General features: G+C 39.3%; 1 protein-coding gene across 4 annotated transcripts in view; it reads left to right on the forward strand.

The window, feature by feature from the left end:
* POLB (DNA polymerase beta) overlaps positions 1-17,721 on the forward strand; it is a 41,155-nt gene that overhangs the window by 1,723 nt on the left and 21,711 nt on the right. For 3 of the 4 annotated variants that reach the window (XM_052661324.1, XM_052661323.1, XM_052661322.1), the window contains exons 3-11: positions 1,673-1,739; positions 5,022-5,096; positions 5,712-5,770; positions 7,546-7,595; positions 10,032-10,083; positions 12,000-12,054; positions 12,152-12,224; positions 14,544-14,614; positions 15,283-15,369. In XM_052661324.1, the coding sequence (XP_052517284.1) occupies positions 1,673-1,739; positions 5,022-5,096; positions 5,712-5,770; positions 7,546-7,595; positions 10,032-10,083; positions 12,000-12,054; positions 12,152-12,224; positions 14,544-14,614; positions 15,283-15,369 (589 nt within the window). The remainder of the gene's footprint in view (positions 1-1,672; positions 1,740-5,021; positions 5,097-5,711; positions 5,771-7,545; positions 7,596-10,031; positions 10,084-11,999; positions 12,055-12,151; positions 12,225-14,543; positions 14,615-15,282; positions 15,370-17,721) is intronic. The other variant, XM_052661325.1, reaches the window with a different exon arrangement.

The following is a 17,721-nucleotide window of genomic DNA, read 5'->3' on the forward strand; positions in this document are numbered from 1 at the left end:
AGGGCATTGAGACGTGAGGGGTATTTCATTTTGTAGGGAGTCAGTAATTCAGTTTGTTTGCGGGATATGTCTGAGTGGGAAATAAGTCTGGAAAAGCAGGTGATGCCTTACACCCCTGAAGGCTCCTCCCCACCCCTCAGTTCCCATACATATTTCTTTTGATGTGGCCAAAGTATTCTCTTGAAAAATAGTTATCTGATCTTGTCATTCTCCCACATTAAATAATTAAATATTTTCTCTTTCCTTTGATAAAGCCCTAAAGCGTCATGCATACAAAAAGCCTTTCATGATTTAACCCTTCTTCCCTTTTAGGCTTTGTGTCATAGGGCCAATTATGTGGAACTACTTGTCTTTGCTGAAACAATTTCATCCACAGATTGCGCTCAACCTACCTTTCCAGTCTCATTATCAGTAATATGCTAGTAGAGAAGTCAGAAGAAATCTAGGTCTAAAGGTTACATGTGCTAGAATAGAATGAAAAACGAAGGTCCAAAGACTATCCAGTATTTATGCTTCAGACTTAGAAGCGCTGCTCTGTATGGGCATCAGTGCTTATCTACATTTAGCATTGAAATTATAGACAGGATACCATCAGAGAGCTCCCAGGGTGGACCCAGTCTGTCACCCAATTACTGAACGGGGTGTGTGTAGAGATGGCAAGGATCCCAAGTCAGTGCTTTTAAGTGGAACTGAAACGAGAGCAGTGAAAAAACAACTGGAACCTGGACACAGGGGGATACAGCTTTAAGCCATGAATTTAAAAATAACCATCCATAAGCCAGTTTAGTATGTACTACATATGAATATTAGTTTGAATATTACTAGCTGCACATTTTTTATGAAAGATTATTATGAACAGTTTCTAAAAACTAGCTATTTTAAAGGCTTCCCTGGTGGCTCAGCTGGTAAAGAAACCACCTGCTATGCGGGAGACCTGGGTTTGATCCCTGGGTTGGGAAGATCCCCTGGAGAAGGGAGAGGCTACCCACTCCAGTTTTCTGGCCTAGAGAATTCTATGGACTGTATAGTCCATGGGGTTGCAAGGAGTGGGACACAACTGAGCGACTTTCATTTCGCTTCACCTCTGGTGGCTCAGACGGTAAAGAATCTGCCTGCAATGTGGGAGACCTGGGTTCGATACCTGGGTTGAGAAGATCGGCTGGAACAGGGCATGGCAACCCACTCCAGTATTCTTGCCTGGAGAATCCCCATGGACAGAGGAGCCTGGCGGACGACAGTCCATGGGGTCACAAAGAGTTGGACACAACTGAGTGACTTTGCACACGGCGTATAAATGTATATATGTGTGTATAGAGTCAGACACGACGGAGCAACTAAGCACAGGACAGCACAGATATTTTAAAAAGGCTCAGTGACATTTTCCACTTAATCCCCGAAAGGAAAGACTGCTGGCTTCCTAGATCACCCTAGTTTTACATATACGATTAAATTTGTGTTATTCTCAAGTGTGAGGATCTTCAGGATACTTCCTTCTAAAAGTTAGAGATGTGGATGATCTGTCAGCTCGTTGAGCTTTTTAAGTTCTACACAGATGTGGGAAATTAGTTATCTTGGTGAAAGTTTAAGCTGCTTATTTGCTTGTATGTATAAGAAAAATTAACTGCCTCACTGGATTTCTAATTGGTTTTCCTTTTTCTCCCCCCCCTTATAGAAAAGCAGCATCTGTGATAGCAAAGTACCCACACAAAATAAAGAGTGGAGCGGAAGCTAAGAAACTGGTAAGTTTAGTGAGCAAGTTGATCGAAGAGTTCACACATGTACCAGTTTGTTGGTTTCCCACAAAACGAAATTTGCCTCTGAAACTGCCCTTGACCCAAACAGGCAAATTTCAGTGCTTTCTTGGAATAATATTAATGCTGTCTCCAGCATACTTTTTCACACTCCGAGTGTGTTTATTGGAGAAGGGGGTGGGTTAAAAAGTTTTTTTAATATATGTAATTACAATTTACTTTGCCGTGTATGCGTGTGTTCATGTTCACATTGATTTTCAGCATGAGAGTTGGTCCTTAAGAGTGTGGTGACAGATTGGTGCCAGCGCATCTGCTCGTTTGCTATTCCTTCTGATGCCCACGTATAGGGATTTCTGTGAGTTAGAGTTACTCTTCCCAAGGAGATCTTACTTACTAATAATAAGCTCATGATTAAGCCCCTTTGCATAGTATGACATTTAGCCCTGTTCTCTGTAATTTCCATGAAACCCTGTAAGTTGGTAGTGTCACGGTTTCTAGAGGTTTACCTGCCTCTCTTGGTAAATTGCATTAACATCACTCGCTAACAGTATCTTAGGGAAGTCTTCGTATTGATAAAAGATTGTAAGTTCCTCAAGATTAAGGACCATATCTTATTAGGCATTTGTTGTTAAAAATGCCAAACTGACATGACTTTTTGAGAAGTCGAGGTTCTGATAGTTGCCACCTTCTTTTATTCTTTACCTACCTGTGTAGGTCTCACAGAGAGCCCTCTAGAATTTAGGTGTTAGTATCTGACTGTCCTTAATTTTCTCATGAGAGCCTGTAGAGTGTGACCTATAACTGCTCTTCTATTTTCACTTTTCAGAGTTATAATATTAGCATCAATCTTATACATCTTATGGTCGAGTGACAGATCCACATTAATTATGTGTCACATGTTCACCTTTTGTGTATTACTCACAAGTTATGCTCGGGGGTTTTCAATCCTTTGTGCCGCTAACAGTTCTCAACTTCAGTAAATCCTCCCCACAGAGACTAGCCTAACACGTTTTAAATACCGTGGACTTTAATTCTGAGTTTCTCTCTTGGTGAACTGACTCAGTTTTACCACTTGTGCTTCCCTTTTATCACTTTGAATTTCTTTCTTTATGGTAATTGCAGATAGCTTGCTCATTTGTTGGAGGCAAACTTTTGACAAGTTCTGATGGATCTCATCTCAAATCTGAGCTCATGGTATATCTCTAACAAAAATGTAGAAATATCCAAAATTCCTTTTGCATAAGACTGGATTTTCACTGTTAATTTAAAAAGCACAGACCTACTCTCTGGCGCATGTGAGTGCTTCTCAGTAATCTAGAAACTTGAAATTTCCAGAATGAGAGTTTTGCCTTTTGTTCCTTAATGTTAGGTTTAGAAAGTAGCTTAGGCCAAAATTGCTTCAGATCTGTATGTATCTTTTGCTTTAGGAGATGAGAAACGCAAGCAGTTTCCCCTTTTTGTTCTGCTTCTTTTATTCACTCCTACCTATATTTGCTATTTTCAGAGCTTGACTATGCGTTCAGTGGTCTTTGGACACTTATTTAAACATTAAATCAGTTAAGAATATAGAAGGGTGAATTTCAGGCTAAGAGTAGGAAATAACTGGCACATGTTATATTTGTTGAACACTTAACTAAAAAGGACCAATAAACATGAAGAAAAGTTCAATGTCACTAGTACATCAAAGTTGCAACCAAATTAGCAAATACACAGTGTGGACAACAATGTGCGGAGAAAGACACTCATTTATTGCTGATCGAAGTGTTGGTTATTTATAGCTTTTCTGAAGGATAATGAGGCAGAATGTTGGCAAAATGTGTGTGTGTTTTGTCCCAGCGGTTCCACTTTGAGCAGTTCATCCTGAGGAAACCAGTAGAGAGATATTTATACAAGGATTCACTAGCTCATAAATTTTGAGCATCTGTATGCCAGGTATTCATCCAGGTGCTAGAGATAAAGCAGTGAAAAGATAGAATCTCTGCTGTCTTAGAGCTTATATTCTAGAGCAGTGCTGTGCAGCATATATTTACTGAACGTGAGTCACATTTAACTAGTGAGCTCTCATTGCTGTTGAGTCGGTAAGTCGTGTCCAACTCTTTGTGACCCCATAGACTGTAGCCCACCAGGCTCCTTTCTCCATGGAATTTTCCAGGTGAGAATACTGGAGTAGGTTGCCATTTCCTTCTCTAGGGAATCTTCCCGACCCAGGAATTGAACTTGCAACTCCTGCATTGGCAGGCAGATTCTTTGCCACTGTGCCACCAGGGAAGCCCAGTGAGCTCTTAAAATGTGGCTAATATGACTGAGGAATTTATAATTTTGATTAATGTGCACTTAAGTAGTCACATGGAGCTGGTCACTGTCACATTGGCCTGTGCAGTTTACAGCACTGGTTCTCAAAGTGTGGTACCCAGACCAGCAGCCTCTGCGTTGCCTGGGAACTTGTTAGAAATGCAGTCTGTTGCATCAGAATCTCTAGGGCAGGACATGGCATGCTGTGTTTTAACACCTTCCCCAGGTTGTGCTGGGGTATGCAGAAGCTTGAGAAAGCTTGCTCTGTTCCAGAGGAAGTCCACAACAGCATTGTTACAATATCAGAAATTGGAACCGTCCAAATGTTCTGCTATAGGGCATTTTTAAGTAAATTATGATACGTTCATACAGTGAAACACTATGAAGTCATTAAAGTGGTTGTAGTTATTTTTATTTATTTGTACGTGAATTTGTTCATGATGTAGTTTTAAGTCGAAGCACTTTACAAAGCAGTGTGATTCTATTTTTGTAAGAAAAAAGTAGCTATATATACACACATATATATACACTTGTATATATACATACACAGGTAACTTTGCATGTCTATGTATGTGTATGTATGTGTATATACTGATTGCAAAAAAGTCAGTATATAGCAGATGTTAAGTGGCAAGATTATAGTTTATTTTAATTTTCAGAGTGATGAAATTAACAAATGATGCTAATATTTTTCTTTATTCAGCTCTGTAGTTTCTAATTTTTCTACAACAAAAGTTAATTTTTTAAAAAGCAAGAGTCATTTAAAATTGTCTTATTAGGGCTTTTCATTTGGCAGTCATTTAAGCATTTTGTCTTTGGGAGAATATATTTTTTTACTGGTGCTCAGTTACCTGTGTCCTTTGGACAATGATCATGTAATGGTCATTGTTTTTTCATTTCTCATTTTTTACTTTATCTTCTAGTGATTTGGTAAGCATTATATTTATGTGACTTTTGTATTTTTTATTTTCTATGTAGCCTGGAGTAGGAACAAAAATTGCTGAAAAAATTGATGAGTTTTTAGCTACTGGAAAATTGCGTAAACTGGAAAAGGTAAAATTTTTACTTATTTGTTTATTTGATAATTAGGACAGCTATCGAGTAGCACCATTACAGAGTAGGTGATATCATCCCTCTCCATGAGACTCAGTAGGTTAAGGAAGGAGCAGTTTATGGCTCTCTAAGTGTCCTGTATTTTAAATTTTAAATATCCCTCCTCTCTAAAATGTTCACTTATTTTATGTGACGTTTAAGAGACTGTTAGCCTCTGTAATAGGATTATTTCTTTATTTTCATTACCAGTTAGAAGGGAGATATAAACTTAAACTAAGTGATTGTTATCTTTTAGAGTTTTTATCCTTAAATCCTCCCAAGCAGTTTTTATGGTTTTATTTTATTCTGATGATAGTAATTGTATCACTTCTGGACTTTTATGAATAAGCCTTTAAAAAATATTGGATGAATGAGAAATGAGCCATCTTCATCTGCTTTCTTACTCACTCGTAACCCCTGAGGTTATACATGAATACTTCCGCGTGGGTTATCCAGGCAAATGTAATGGCCCTTAATAAGTCTCTTAGCAGACTAGTGTATTTCTAGTAAGATTGTTTGAGTCTTCAAAGCATTCCTAAATCATTGTTAGACTTTTTTTTTTTTTTCCCCTTAAAGATTCGGCAGGATGATACGAGTTCATCCATCAATTTCCTGACTCGAGTTAGTGGCATTGGGTAAGAATTCTTTTTTAAGCAGATAGGGTTGGTTTAATTTTTTGTGTGTCAGCCGAACTAAAGAAGTCGCTCTTTCCCTTTAAAACCTGTGTCTTTCCATCTCTGTGCCTCTGCCCACGAACTTCGCTCTTCCATACTTTAGATGTTTGAAGCTGGTTCTTCAGTTGCTGCCTCCACTCTAAGAGTGCCATTCAAGGCACCTGTCAGCTCCCTGATGAATCCAGTTTCTGGCTGAGTCCCCAGCCAGAAACACTCTTTCCTTCCTTTGAGCTCTGTTAGCACTTGTTCTGTGGGCATATTATCACTCCCTCCAAATTATGTCTCTTCTGCCTCTCTGGTCATATTTATCTTAAACATTTAAAATGCCTTTTTTTTCCCTATAGCACAGTGCATATGAGTTTGGAACAAGAAGTCAAGTATTTCTTAATGGAGGCACCTTTATCTTAAATTTGATACTCAATAGAGTAAAGATTAACACCAAAATGTTAGGACTACAGCACTTTACTTAACTATTGTCTTGATAGGTTGAGGCATAGGTATATGATGATTGTTTCTTAATGGCAACATTTTCGATAAGTTATTTTAAAATATTTTAAATTCTTAAACCTAGTATATAGAAAAGGAGCATAACTCTTTGGGGCCCCAAAACAATTATCAATATAAAATGTTATCATTTGTTTTACAGAGCGTCTGTTACATCGTTCTCTTTCCAGGCAAGAAAGCTGAGTACAGAAACTGAGATGGCTGTGGCAGGGTCAGAATCAGGGCCCAGGCCTCTGAGCTTTCAATTCAGATACATTATTCCTGTGCCATGTTGCCTTTCCAATGTGATTATCAGGTTCTGTACCTCACAGTTTCTGTACCAAGGCTCTTTGTTATTAAAATCTCAGTTTATTTATCATCTGAGAGGCCTTCCCTCATCACCCAGTCTAAAGAAGACCAGCCACTCTGTCATAGCACCCTGTTCTAATTCATCTACCTGGTATTTTCTTTGTTTATGTATCTATTTATTGTCTCTCTCTACCCACTGGAGTGTCAGTAGGTAAGAGCAGGGCCCTTATTTGTCTTATTCCTGCAGTAGTTTCGGCACCTAGAGGAGTGAAGTCACTCAGTCGTGTCCGACTCTTTGCGATCTGACCCATAATAAGCTCTTATTAAATCTCATTTGCAAGAATGAATAGTTTTCAAGGGCCTGTATGTCTGGTTTATGAGTAAAGTACATAGGCATTATGACATCTAGCTGCTTGGACGTCTTTTTCATGTCTAAGTTCATGACTCTCTTCCTAGATGAAGGCTTCAAGGATTTGAACATTACCAAAGTAACCACTTTGGACTTTGGGGCTTCCCTGGTAGCTCAGCTGGTAAAGAATCTGCCTGCAGTGCAGGAGACTCCCAATTCAATTCCTGGTTTGGGAAGATCCCCTGGAGAAGGATAGGCTACCTACTCCAGTATTCTTGGGCTTCCCTGGTGGCTCAGCTGGTAAAAAATCCACCTACAATGCGGGAAACCTGGGTTGGAAAGATCCCCTGGAGAAGAGAATGGCTACCCACCCCAGTATTCTGACCTGGAGGATTCCACGGACTGTATAGTCCACGGGGTCGCCAAGAGGTGGACACGACTGAGCGACTTTCACAAAGTAACCACACAATAGTTTAGCAGCTCTTTTTTAGCTCACCAGTAACTTTTATGTTTGACAAGAGAGCATTACTGGTTATTTGTTATAAGGATCCTGAGTTTCACTTGATATTGAGATGGTGTTTTTCTTTCTTTGTAGTCCATCTGCCGCAAGGAAGTTTGTAGATGAAGGAATTAAGACATTAGAAGGTGAGTCTGAACAGTTGGTCACTAATTTCAGGTCAGATATGGTCCTGAAGGACCGGTGATGCTCTAACAAACTGAAACTTGAAAAAAAACCTTTCTTAATTAGTAGACACGAATGATGTGCATGCTGAATCCTCAGTCCTGTCTGACTCTGCAGCCTCATGCACTGCAGCCTGCCAGGTTCCTCTGTCCATGGAATTTTCCAGGCAAGAATACTGGAGTAGGTTGTCATTTCCTACTGCAGGGAGATATGAATGATAAGGTTTTCTTTTTAACTATACAGTAAAGAATAGATGTAAAGTGTAGTTTATATTCCCATTTTAACTGTGTTTTGTTCTATAATTCAGAAGAAGATCAAGAAGAGCAAGGGGAGGCATCTTGGTTTAAAGATGGTAACTTCACTTGCAGATTTTTAGATGATTTTAATTGCTTTTGTTTCTTTAGTAAAATTTTAGACCATTGAAATCCTGTACATTCAGCCTTTAAGCCAAGTCATGTATATTGAGAAAAATTCTGTTAAGGGGCTTGCAATTCTTATTGAAGGAATTTTTGCTTTCAAAGATGTGATAAAAATAGAAGTCAAGAAATTGTAAGACATTTTCCTTAAACCTAATATAGCAATCTTTTAAACATAATCTGTCTCTTCATGCTTTCAAGGGTATGTACGATATTGATTCGTTACAGCCCATCTGTGGCATTTGGGGATTAGTATTTGTGGGCTCAACTATTTATAAGCAACCCTAATGATGAGGTGGACAGAGATCTTGGGAGACTGACCTGGGATTGCATCCAGCTTCCACCAGTTTCTTAGAATAGATGACTGTGAAGCTCCAGGTTCCCAGCTACAAAATAGTTTCATAGTATCTCATGTGATTTAATGCAGTAATGTCTGTAAAAACTTAGCAAAGTGCTTGGTACCTAAAAATAATGACTGACTCTTAAAAGGTATGACTAATTAGTCATAGTATTAAGTTAAGAATTTGTGTGAATCTCATAGCTAAGAGTGAACTTGTTCTATACCTGCATCTCATGGAGGGTTAGTGCTTTTCTGCGTGTGGCATATATCATTTATCTGAATAAAATATTGGTTAAGGAGGCCAAGAGTTTGTTCCTCAGAGGTATTCAGTTGCGTCACTTGGGAGCGTCAAGGATCTGCAGTGATGGTTTTAGATTAGTTCACTGTTCACAGATACGTAATGTAATAGCTGTTGGATCTCTCTATATATGTATAACAAACTCAATATTTCTGTTGCATTTTCAGTCATATACTTAATTTTTTGTGTGCACAAAACTATAATAAATATTACATGCTCAGTGTGTCATAAAGATGCTTATCTTTCTCTGTTTTGTATCTCCAGAGAGAATTTGTGAACATCAGGTGGCCATTTTGTTGTTGTTCAGCTGGTAAGCTGTGTCCGACTCTTTGTGACCTCGTGTGTTGTAGCCCCCTGGGCTCCTCTGTCCATGGGATTTCACAGGCAAGAATACTGGAGTGGGTAGCCATTCCAAGATCTCCCGGAGATCTTCTGGGCTCAGGGGTTGAACCCCCGTTTCCTGCGTTGGCAGTCAGATTCTTTACCACTGAGCCCCCTGGAAAGCCCAGGAGCGACCATAGGCATTGCTTCTGAGTCATACTTATCCTCTCATTTCTTTAACAAGGCTCATGCCTGTGCTCGTACCCACGAAGGGACCATCCAGGTGGATCTGAGTCACTTTCAGTTTAAGACATAACAGTTTTTCTGATGAAAAAATGACAATAATACCGCTCCTTTCAACAGAATTTTTAGCACAGTGGCTGCACAAATCAGTACACAAAGAGTATTAACTCACTGAAAGAGTGAATGAGCAAATGAACAGTATGAATGAATTTCTGTGGCTGCTGTTAATTATAAATTAAGCAATGTAAGTCCTTAGAAGGGTGGTGGCCACCACTGGTGACTTAGCAGTAAAGAATCCACCTGCCAATGCAGGAGACATGGGTTCAATTCCTGGTCCAGGAAGATTCCCTGGAGGAAGAAATGGCAACCCACTCCAGTATTCTTGCCAGGAAAACCCTCGAAAAGAGTTGGACCCAGCTTAGCGACTGGACAGCAATGGAAGGTCCTTACAAGGCTGCTTTTTGCTGTACTCAGTGAAAGTTTGTATGATCTTGGTGTGTTTTATGTACTGTTTTGTATAACTATAATTGAAATTTTGACTCAGTAAATAAAAATGATTATGAAATCAACTGTTAGGTTTTACTACATTGACTTGAAGTCACCTTTATCAAGTCCTTAGTATCTGAAAGTTTTTTTCATTGTCTTTTCAAAGTCATTCCAGTGTTTCTCTAGGTAGTCCTTTGAAGAAAGGATCACTGAATTTAGCATTTTTTCCCCAAAAATTGGAAAATGTTTTTTTCCCCAGAAATTAGCACCTTAACTTTATTTATCTTCTATACAGATCTCAGAAAAAATGAAGATAAATTGAACCATCATCAACGAATTGGGCTAAAGTAAGATAGCAAATTTTCTTTTGACACTTGAAGTGTAAAAGTAAAAACATTTATAGCCATACATCTGTACCACATAAGTCTTCAGACTTAGCTAAACATAAATCATTTTACTGTTCAGAAACGTTAGGGTTGTTGCATACTCCTGTAGAGGGTATCCTTGTATTCATTCACACGTGGGGGTGTGTGTGTGTGTGTGTGTGTGTGTGTGTGTGTTTGGTTCCCTCATTCCCTTGACTTTGGCTGAGTGTGTGTGTGTGTGTGTGTGTGTGTGTGTGTGTGTGTTTGGTTCCCTCATTGTGTGTGTGTGTGTGTGTGTGTGTGTGTGTGTGTGTGTGTGTGTGTTTGGTTCCCTCATTCCCTTGACTTTGGCTGAGAGCTTCCCCCTAAAATACACAGAATGGGGGGTGTCAGTCAGTCAGGGTGTTTGTTTCTTGCATGCAGTGTTGCAAGCACTGCACTCAGCAGAGGTTAGGGTACAAACAGCTTCAGCGTAGCTCTCAAGAATTTTAGTCTCCCTGAGAAGATGGGCCATGACTGTGAAACACTTAATTGTTTAAAAAAGGAATAGGAAAAATACCCCAAACACCTAAATAACAGAATAGGAATAACTAGTAGACATGTCATCTGTCAGCATGGGTAATTTCTTTGTCAAGTGTGAAATACAGAACCCCCCCTTTCTAACTATTTATAGCACGTAGTACATTAGCCATCTCTACCCTAAGCTTGTATCTGCTCTGATCTTGTATTGTCTTGTGGGCCATTCAGTCCTAATAACTTTCTGAACTTGCCTGATGATGCCTTAGCACAATATTTGAAAATTTATCCTGACCTTCCAAAACTTCAAATCAGTGAGACATCAGGATGGTGTGGTTCCCACTCTCCTTGCACGTACAGTAAATGGACATCTTCTGAAGAACTTGCTTGTTGTGAGAATTGGTTTAGAACAGTTTATTTATCATTCTTGGATGTTACTTAAGAAAGAATCTGCCTGCCAGTGCAGGAGATGTGGGTTTGATCCCTGGTCCAGAAAGATCTCCTGGAGAAGGAGTTGGTAACCCACTCAGTTGGAATGCCAACTCATTCAGTTATTTTTGCCTGGAAAATCCCATGGACAGACGAGCCTGGGGTCCATGAGGTTGCAAAGAGTCGGACACAACTTAGTGACTGAACAACAATGTTTTAGTAACATTATTGAAATATCATTTCATATACCATATACTTTACCCATTTAAAGGTATCAGTCAATGAGTTTTTGAAGTATATTCCCAGAGTTGTACAACCATCACTGTAGTCAATTTTAGAGCATTTTTATTATCCCCAGAAAAGCCCAAACCCATTAGTGGTCACTCCCCATTTCTCCCTAGCTGCCCTTCCTTCCCCCAGCCCCTGGAACCACTGTTCTACTTTCTGTGTCTAATAGATTTGGCTATTCTGGATATTTCATGTAAATGAAATAATATAATATTTGGCCTTTTGTGACTGACTTTCACTTAGCATAATGTTGTCTCAGTTTATCCGTATTGTAGGATCATATTTTAAAATATTTATACAAGTATTTTTCAGGATTTAAAAGCAGTAAATTGCAATCCCTGAATTTGCTGGTAGGGAGCTGTCTAACTTGAATCCATACTAAAATATATGTATTTACTCTTGAAATGTGAAGCTTATTTAAAATGAATTTGAATGGAATATATGCAATATCAGTAAGTGTGACACTTACGGGTTTTGATCCAAGTTAAGGAGTAAACCTTTCCTCATACTGCCTCCCCCCACCCCTCGCAATTTTACTCTTAATGAATTTTTGTCTTGATTTTTTAAATATCTGCTTGTATAAAGATGCCCGATAAGGTAAACAATTTAATGTTAAGATTTAAATTTTACAAAAAACCTTTTGTCTACTTATTCTGTCTTTATAGATATTTTGAGGACTTTGAGAAAAGAATTCCTCGTGAAGAAATGTTACAAATGCAAGTAAGAGTGCTCTGAATTATATTCTTTAATTAGAATTGAGAATGTCACTTGGTGAAAAGCCATTTTTAGAATACTAATTTAATTTTTCTTCTATTAGGATATTGTACTAAGTGAAGTTAAAAAAGTGGATTCTGAATACATTGCTACAGTCTGTGGCAGTTTCAGAAGAGGTAACATACTTCCTAATCTTCGGTTATTTATGCCTTGATGTTAAAATTGGCTAATGCATGCAAAAAACATGGATTAAAAAGACGTAACCTGTGTTACTTCATAGGTTTGCTAAGACCTTGTAGTATTAACTAAGTTTATGAGTAAATTAGAGGAATATATGAGTAAATTTGGAGAAGGCAGTGGCACCCCACTCCAGTACTCTTGCCTGGAAAATCCCCCAGATGGAGGAGCCTGGTGGGCTGCAGTCCATGGGGTTGCTAAGAGTCAGACACAACTGAGTGACTTCACTTTCACTTTTCACTTTGACGCATTGGAGAAGGAAATGGCAACCCACTCCAGTGTTCTTGTCTGGAGAATCCCAGGGACAGGGGGAGCCTGGTGGGCTGCCGTCTCTGGGGTCGCATAGAGTCGGACATGACTGAAGCGACTTAGCAGCAGCAGCAGCATGAGTAAATTAGAGGAAGTTCATCCTGATTTTATGATAGGATGGGTTTTTTTCCTGCTGTTTTGGTTTCTGGGCTGCGTTGGGTCTTCATTGCTGCACATGGCTTTCGCTAGTTGCGGCGAGTGGCAGCCACTCCCAGTGGTGAGCAGGCTTCTTGTTGCGGTGGTTTTTCTTGTCCCAGAGCACAGGCTCTAGGCATGCAGGCTCAGTGGTTGTAGCACACAGGCTAAGTTGTTCTATGGCCTGTGGGATCTTCCCAGACCACGATCAAACCCATGTCCCTTGCATTGGCAGGCGAACTCTTAACCACTGGACCACTAGGGAAGTAAGTCCAGCATGGGCTTTTTTGATGACCAATTTTAATAAAATTTATAACATAATTTTATTATTATAAAGAACCTGCCTGCCACTGCAAGAGACATAAGAAACACGGGTTTGATCCCCTGGGTCAGGAAGATCCCCTGGAGGAGGGCATGGCAATCCACTCTAGTATTCTTTCCTGGAGAATCCCATGGACAGAGAAGGGCAGGCTACATACAGTCCACAGGGTCACAAGGAGTCAGACACAACTGAAGTGACTTAGCACTCACATAACATAATTTTAGGTGTATTAAATACTAGTAGTTGTTGTCTGGCCAGATGCTAGTGAAGCTGTGGGCAGGTTTTTTGCTTCTTGTTTTACTTTAATTTTCAAAGTTTTCTATAATGAATTAAATTTTAATGTCTCAGGAACACCAGTTTAAAACCAGAACAACCAGGTTCTTTACATCTTGATTTACTATGTGAATATGAGCAAAGTAAGAACCACTCAATCCAAAATTTTGGAAGGGTAACCTAAAATTTGAAATTGTTATTTTTGATCAGTGTGTCTTAACTCATTGTGACCCCATGGACTGTAGCACATCAGGCTTCCCTGTCCTTCACCATCTCCTGGCGCTTGCTCAAACTCACGTTCGTTGAATTTGGTGATGCCATCCAACTATCTCATCCTCTATCCCCTTCTCCTGCCCTAGATATTTCCCAGCATTAGGATCTTCTCTAATGAGTCCGCTCTTCACATCAGGTGGCCAAAGTATTGGAGCTTCAGCTTCAGCATCAGTCTTTCCAATGAATATTCAGGACTAATTTCCTTTAAGATTGACTGGTTTGATCTCCTTGCAGTCCAAGGGATTCTCAAGAGTCTTTTCGAACACCATGGTTCAAAAGCATCAATTCTTTGGTGCCCAGCCTGCTTTATGATCCAACCTAGTTTACCCCTATCATCTTACAAAGTTGAGAAGGAAAAACTTTATATAAACTTTGGAATAGATGTCCGACTAAATCCATGGCCACCTCTGAGTTCTGGTTAGGAAGTGGTAATAGGCTGTCAGGAATTCCCTGGGAAGCTGCTCAGATAGTCTAGGATTCTTATCTATGACACCATAATAGTAATGGTTAACAATATTCTTTAAATGAATGCATTAGTAAGAATTGAAGTGAATTTTCTGATTAATACAGGGTTATATTATTATTTGAGAGTCTTAGACATTTATTTAGTGTTCATAGATGTATTTTAAAGCTATATTTAAATATTGTTTTTATCATTATTGAGTAATCTCTTAGCTCCATTTTTAATAACTTATAACTAATTTTATACAATGCATATCTAATGTCAGTTACTGTTGTTATCTGAGATTCTGTTGTTTACATCAATAAACCTGAATACTTGGACAGGAAGTTGACGTCTTTTAACTAATTCTGAATGTGAAACACAGTGAAATAGAAAGTTAGGCAATAAGTTAAGGCTCTTCTTATGTGTCATCACCTCAGTTCAATATTTGCCTCACTGCTACATTTACAAGGGGAACTCCATACATGATTTTTGCTGTTACAGGTGCAGAGTCCAGTGGTGACATGGATGTCCTTCTCACCCATCCAAGCTTTACCTCTGAGTCAGCAAAACAGGTACCTCTGAACTTATAGGCAAAGGTGATCAGTCTTAACACAGCAATGAATATCATTTTCTAAGAGATAGTTGGATATTTTCAGAATGAGTTTTTGTTTTAATTTTTCTGAAAGTCAGTTGAATCATTTTGTACTGATTGAATTCTGTGAAAGGCAAAAAGTAAGTTGTTGAAAGGAATGCATATTGTTTTTCCACAGAGAACTGACAGAACAGCCTAAGATTTGAAAGAGATGAAATGTAGTAAGATACTTCCAGAATTATTTATTGCCTAGCATAGATACTCTAGAAATATCCAGTAAAATATTCAGGCTTTAACATAGAAGTATTTTGCTATTTAAAATATTGTATTAAGAAACTTTACCTCTATTGGAAGACCCATGAAGGCAAATGTTTTTTATTTTGGAATATATACCTTTTAAAGATAAGCAGGTAACTTTTTTTTTATGAAACAGGTAAAGACAAATGATGTCTGGAGGTGTCATGGGATTCGTGAAAAGCAGTGGTTTCATTTGATAAGGGGGATTTTCTGTTAGAAGAAAAAGCTGTCAGAGCATAGGAAAACTGGGCATGTATGCAGAGAGCATCGGAAACTCATGTTAAAAACACTTTCTTGTTCTAACAGGGTAATTGCTTTTTTTCTTTCTTATCTCTGATTATGATTCTACAGCCCAAACTGTTACATCGTGTTGTGGAGCAGTTACAAAAGGTCCATTTTATTACAGACACTCTGTCAAAGGGTGAAACAAAGTTCATGGTGAGTACTCGCTTGAGTTAACACATTTGAAGAACAAGTGTGGTGACCAGTAACTGTTCTGAGTGTGACCTCACTGTAGTTTAGTGTCCGCAGTAAATAGGACATTCTGGACCTTAGAGGGGATATATTCTCTAATCTGAGAATGTTTTAGTAAAGAGTCTGTTCAGAGTTCCCCACTTGTAAATAATCTGTGCCATTGGAATAGGTGGTGGTGGTGGTTGTTCAGTCACTAAGTTGTGACTCTTTGAAGCCCTATGGTCTGCGGCATACCAGGCTTCCCTGTCCTTCAATATCTCCCATATTTTGCTCAAAATCGTGTCCATTGAGTCACTGATACCATCCAATCATCTCATCCTCTGTCACCCTCTTCTCCTCCTGCCTTCAATCTTTCCCAGCACCAGGGTGTTTTCCAGTGAGTCGGGTCTTCGCATCAGGTGGCCAAAGCATTGGAGCTTCAGCTTCAACACAAGTCCTTTCAAAGAGTATTCAGGGTTGATTTCCTTTAGGATTGACTGGTTGGATCTCCTTGCTGTCCAAGGGACTTTCAAGAGTCTTCTCCAGCACCACAGTTAGAAAGCATCAGTTCTTCAGTGCTCAGCCTTCTTTATGGTCCACTTCTCAAATCCGTACATGGCTACTGGAAAAAGGCATGACTTTAACTATATGGACCTTTGTCAGCAAAGTAATGTCTCAGCTTTTTAATATAGTGTCTAGGTTTGTCATAGCTTTTTCTTCCAAGGAGCAAGCATCTTTTAATTTCATGGCTGCAGCCACCATCCACAGTGATTTTGGAGCCCAAGAACATAGTATCTGCCACTTTTTCCACTTTTTCCTCGTCTGTTTGCCATGAAGTGATGGGACCAGATGCCATGATCTTAGTTTTTTGAATATTGATTCTTAAGCCAGCTTTTTCACTCTCTTCTTTCACCCTCATCAAGATAATGGAATAGGTAATTAGGCATAATCTGCTCTTTTTAAAATATCCATAATGACTTTGACACATTATGTTTTTTCCCTAAAATAGCATATATTCTTTGACTCAGTATGTATTAATAATTGAGATTAGAATTGTCTGAAGAGTATTATGTGTGACAGCACGAAAGAAAAAAGGCATTAGGGTCAGTGATGGAACGTCCAGGGAAAGAGCCATGCGGTGTGAGATGGTAGGTGGGGAGCGGCGCCTGCAGAGCATCACGGAGAAACCCGCTGCCACGGACCGTCGAGGTCCTGTGGCCTTCCTGGGGAATTAAGACTCAAGGACTCAAGACAGATGGCTGACGGATCAAAACCAGATTAATAAATGGTCCTGTGTAGAAACGGGAGGCAGGGAGAAATCTTAGGGCTAAGGTGACAAACCACCTTCTGCTGCTGCTCCCTTAAATATGGCATGTGGACCCTGTCTTCTCCATGCTCCCTTTTTTGTGAGCTGTGCAACTGAAAGGAAAGAGCCTGTACTTCTGGAGTGTGGATTAGGCTAAAGTTAGCAAGAGTCTTTGTGTAGATTCGACAGTCTTAGCTAAAAGTCGAAGGTGGTTGAGACAGAAAATTGAAATGCCACGTCATTTAGAAACTAGACCGTGGTTGCCAGGGCCTGGGCAGGGTGTCAGGGAGGTGGGAGGGAGTGCTCAGTGGGGACAGTGTCAGCTGCAGACAGTGATACAGTTCTGGAGATGAATGGTGGTGATGGTTACACTGTGTGAATGTGCTCTGTGCTGTTGAACTACATGCTTAAAAATGGTCCATCTTGTGTAATTTAATCACATGTGCAGAAAATGTTGTTAAGTTCGTGTGATTTTAATGGGCTATGAGAGTGTATTGTCTAAGTTGGCCACACTTTATCAATATTTTCAAAAGAACTTTGGGAAAGGTAAAAATAAAAATCCCAGTCAGTTTTAGGGAATTAAATTTTTATCGATTCTCCTGAGTCTGTCAGGTTTTGAGCTTTTAACTCTGTGTCCAAAAGCGTATGCACCCAAGATATTAATAAAAATAGGGTTTGTATGTGCCCTATGAACATTCTTTGGGATTTGGCTTGTCTTTAATTCCCTCAAAATGAATGTGCACAAATCTTATATTTAAAGAACATTCAGTCAGATAAAATTCTAAAAATAGTATGTGCTGGACAAGTTTGGGGTTTTTTGTTTTGTTTTTAAGTAGTAAGAAAGTGTCTTGGTATGCCTGCGCATATTCGGGGAACTCTTGTGGCCTAAGTGGCTTCCTGCAATAGTCAGGTTTGTGAAAGGCAGTGAGCTATCTCCTGGGGAACTGCACCAGCTATTTTCAGAATTAGCCACCAGGAAGGTGTTTATTTCAGTAAAAAAAAGCAGAAGCTTTTTTTTACAGTCTGAACAG

Source organism: Budorcas taxicolor, chromosome 24 (assembly GCF_023091745.1).
Source record: "Budorcas taxicolor isolate Tak-1 chromosome 24, Takin1.1, whole genome shotgun sequence".
In the NCBI taxonomy this organism is placed as follows: domain Eukaryota; kingdom Metazoa; phylum Chordata; class Mammalia; order Artiodactyla; family Bovidae; genus Budorcas; species Budorcas taxicolor.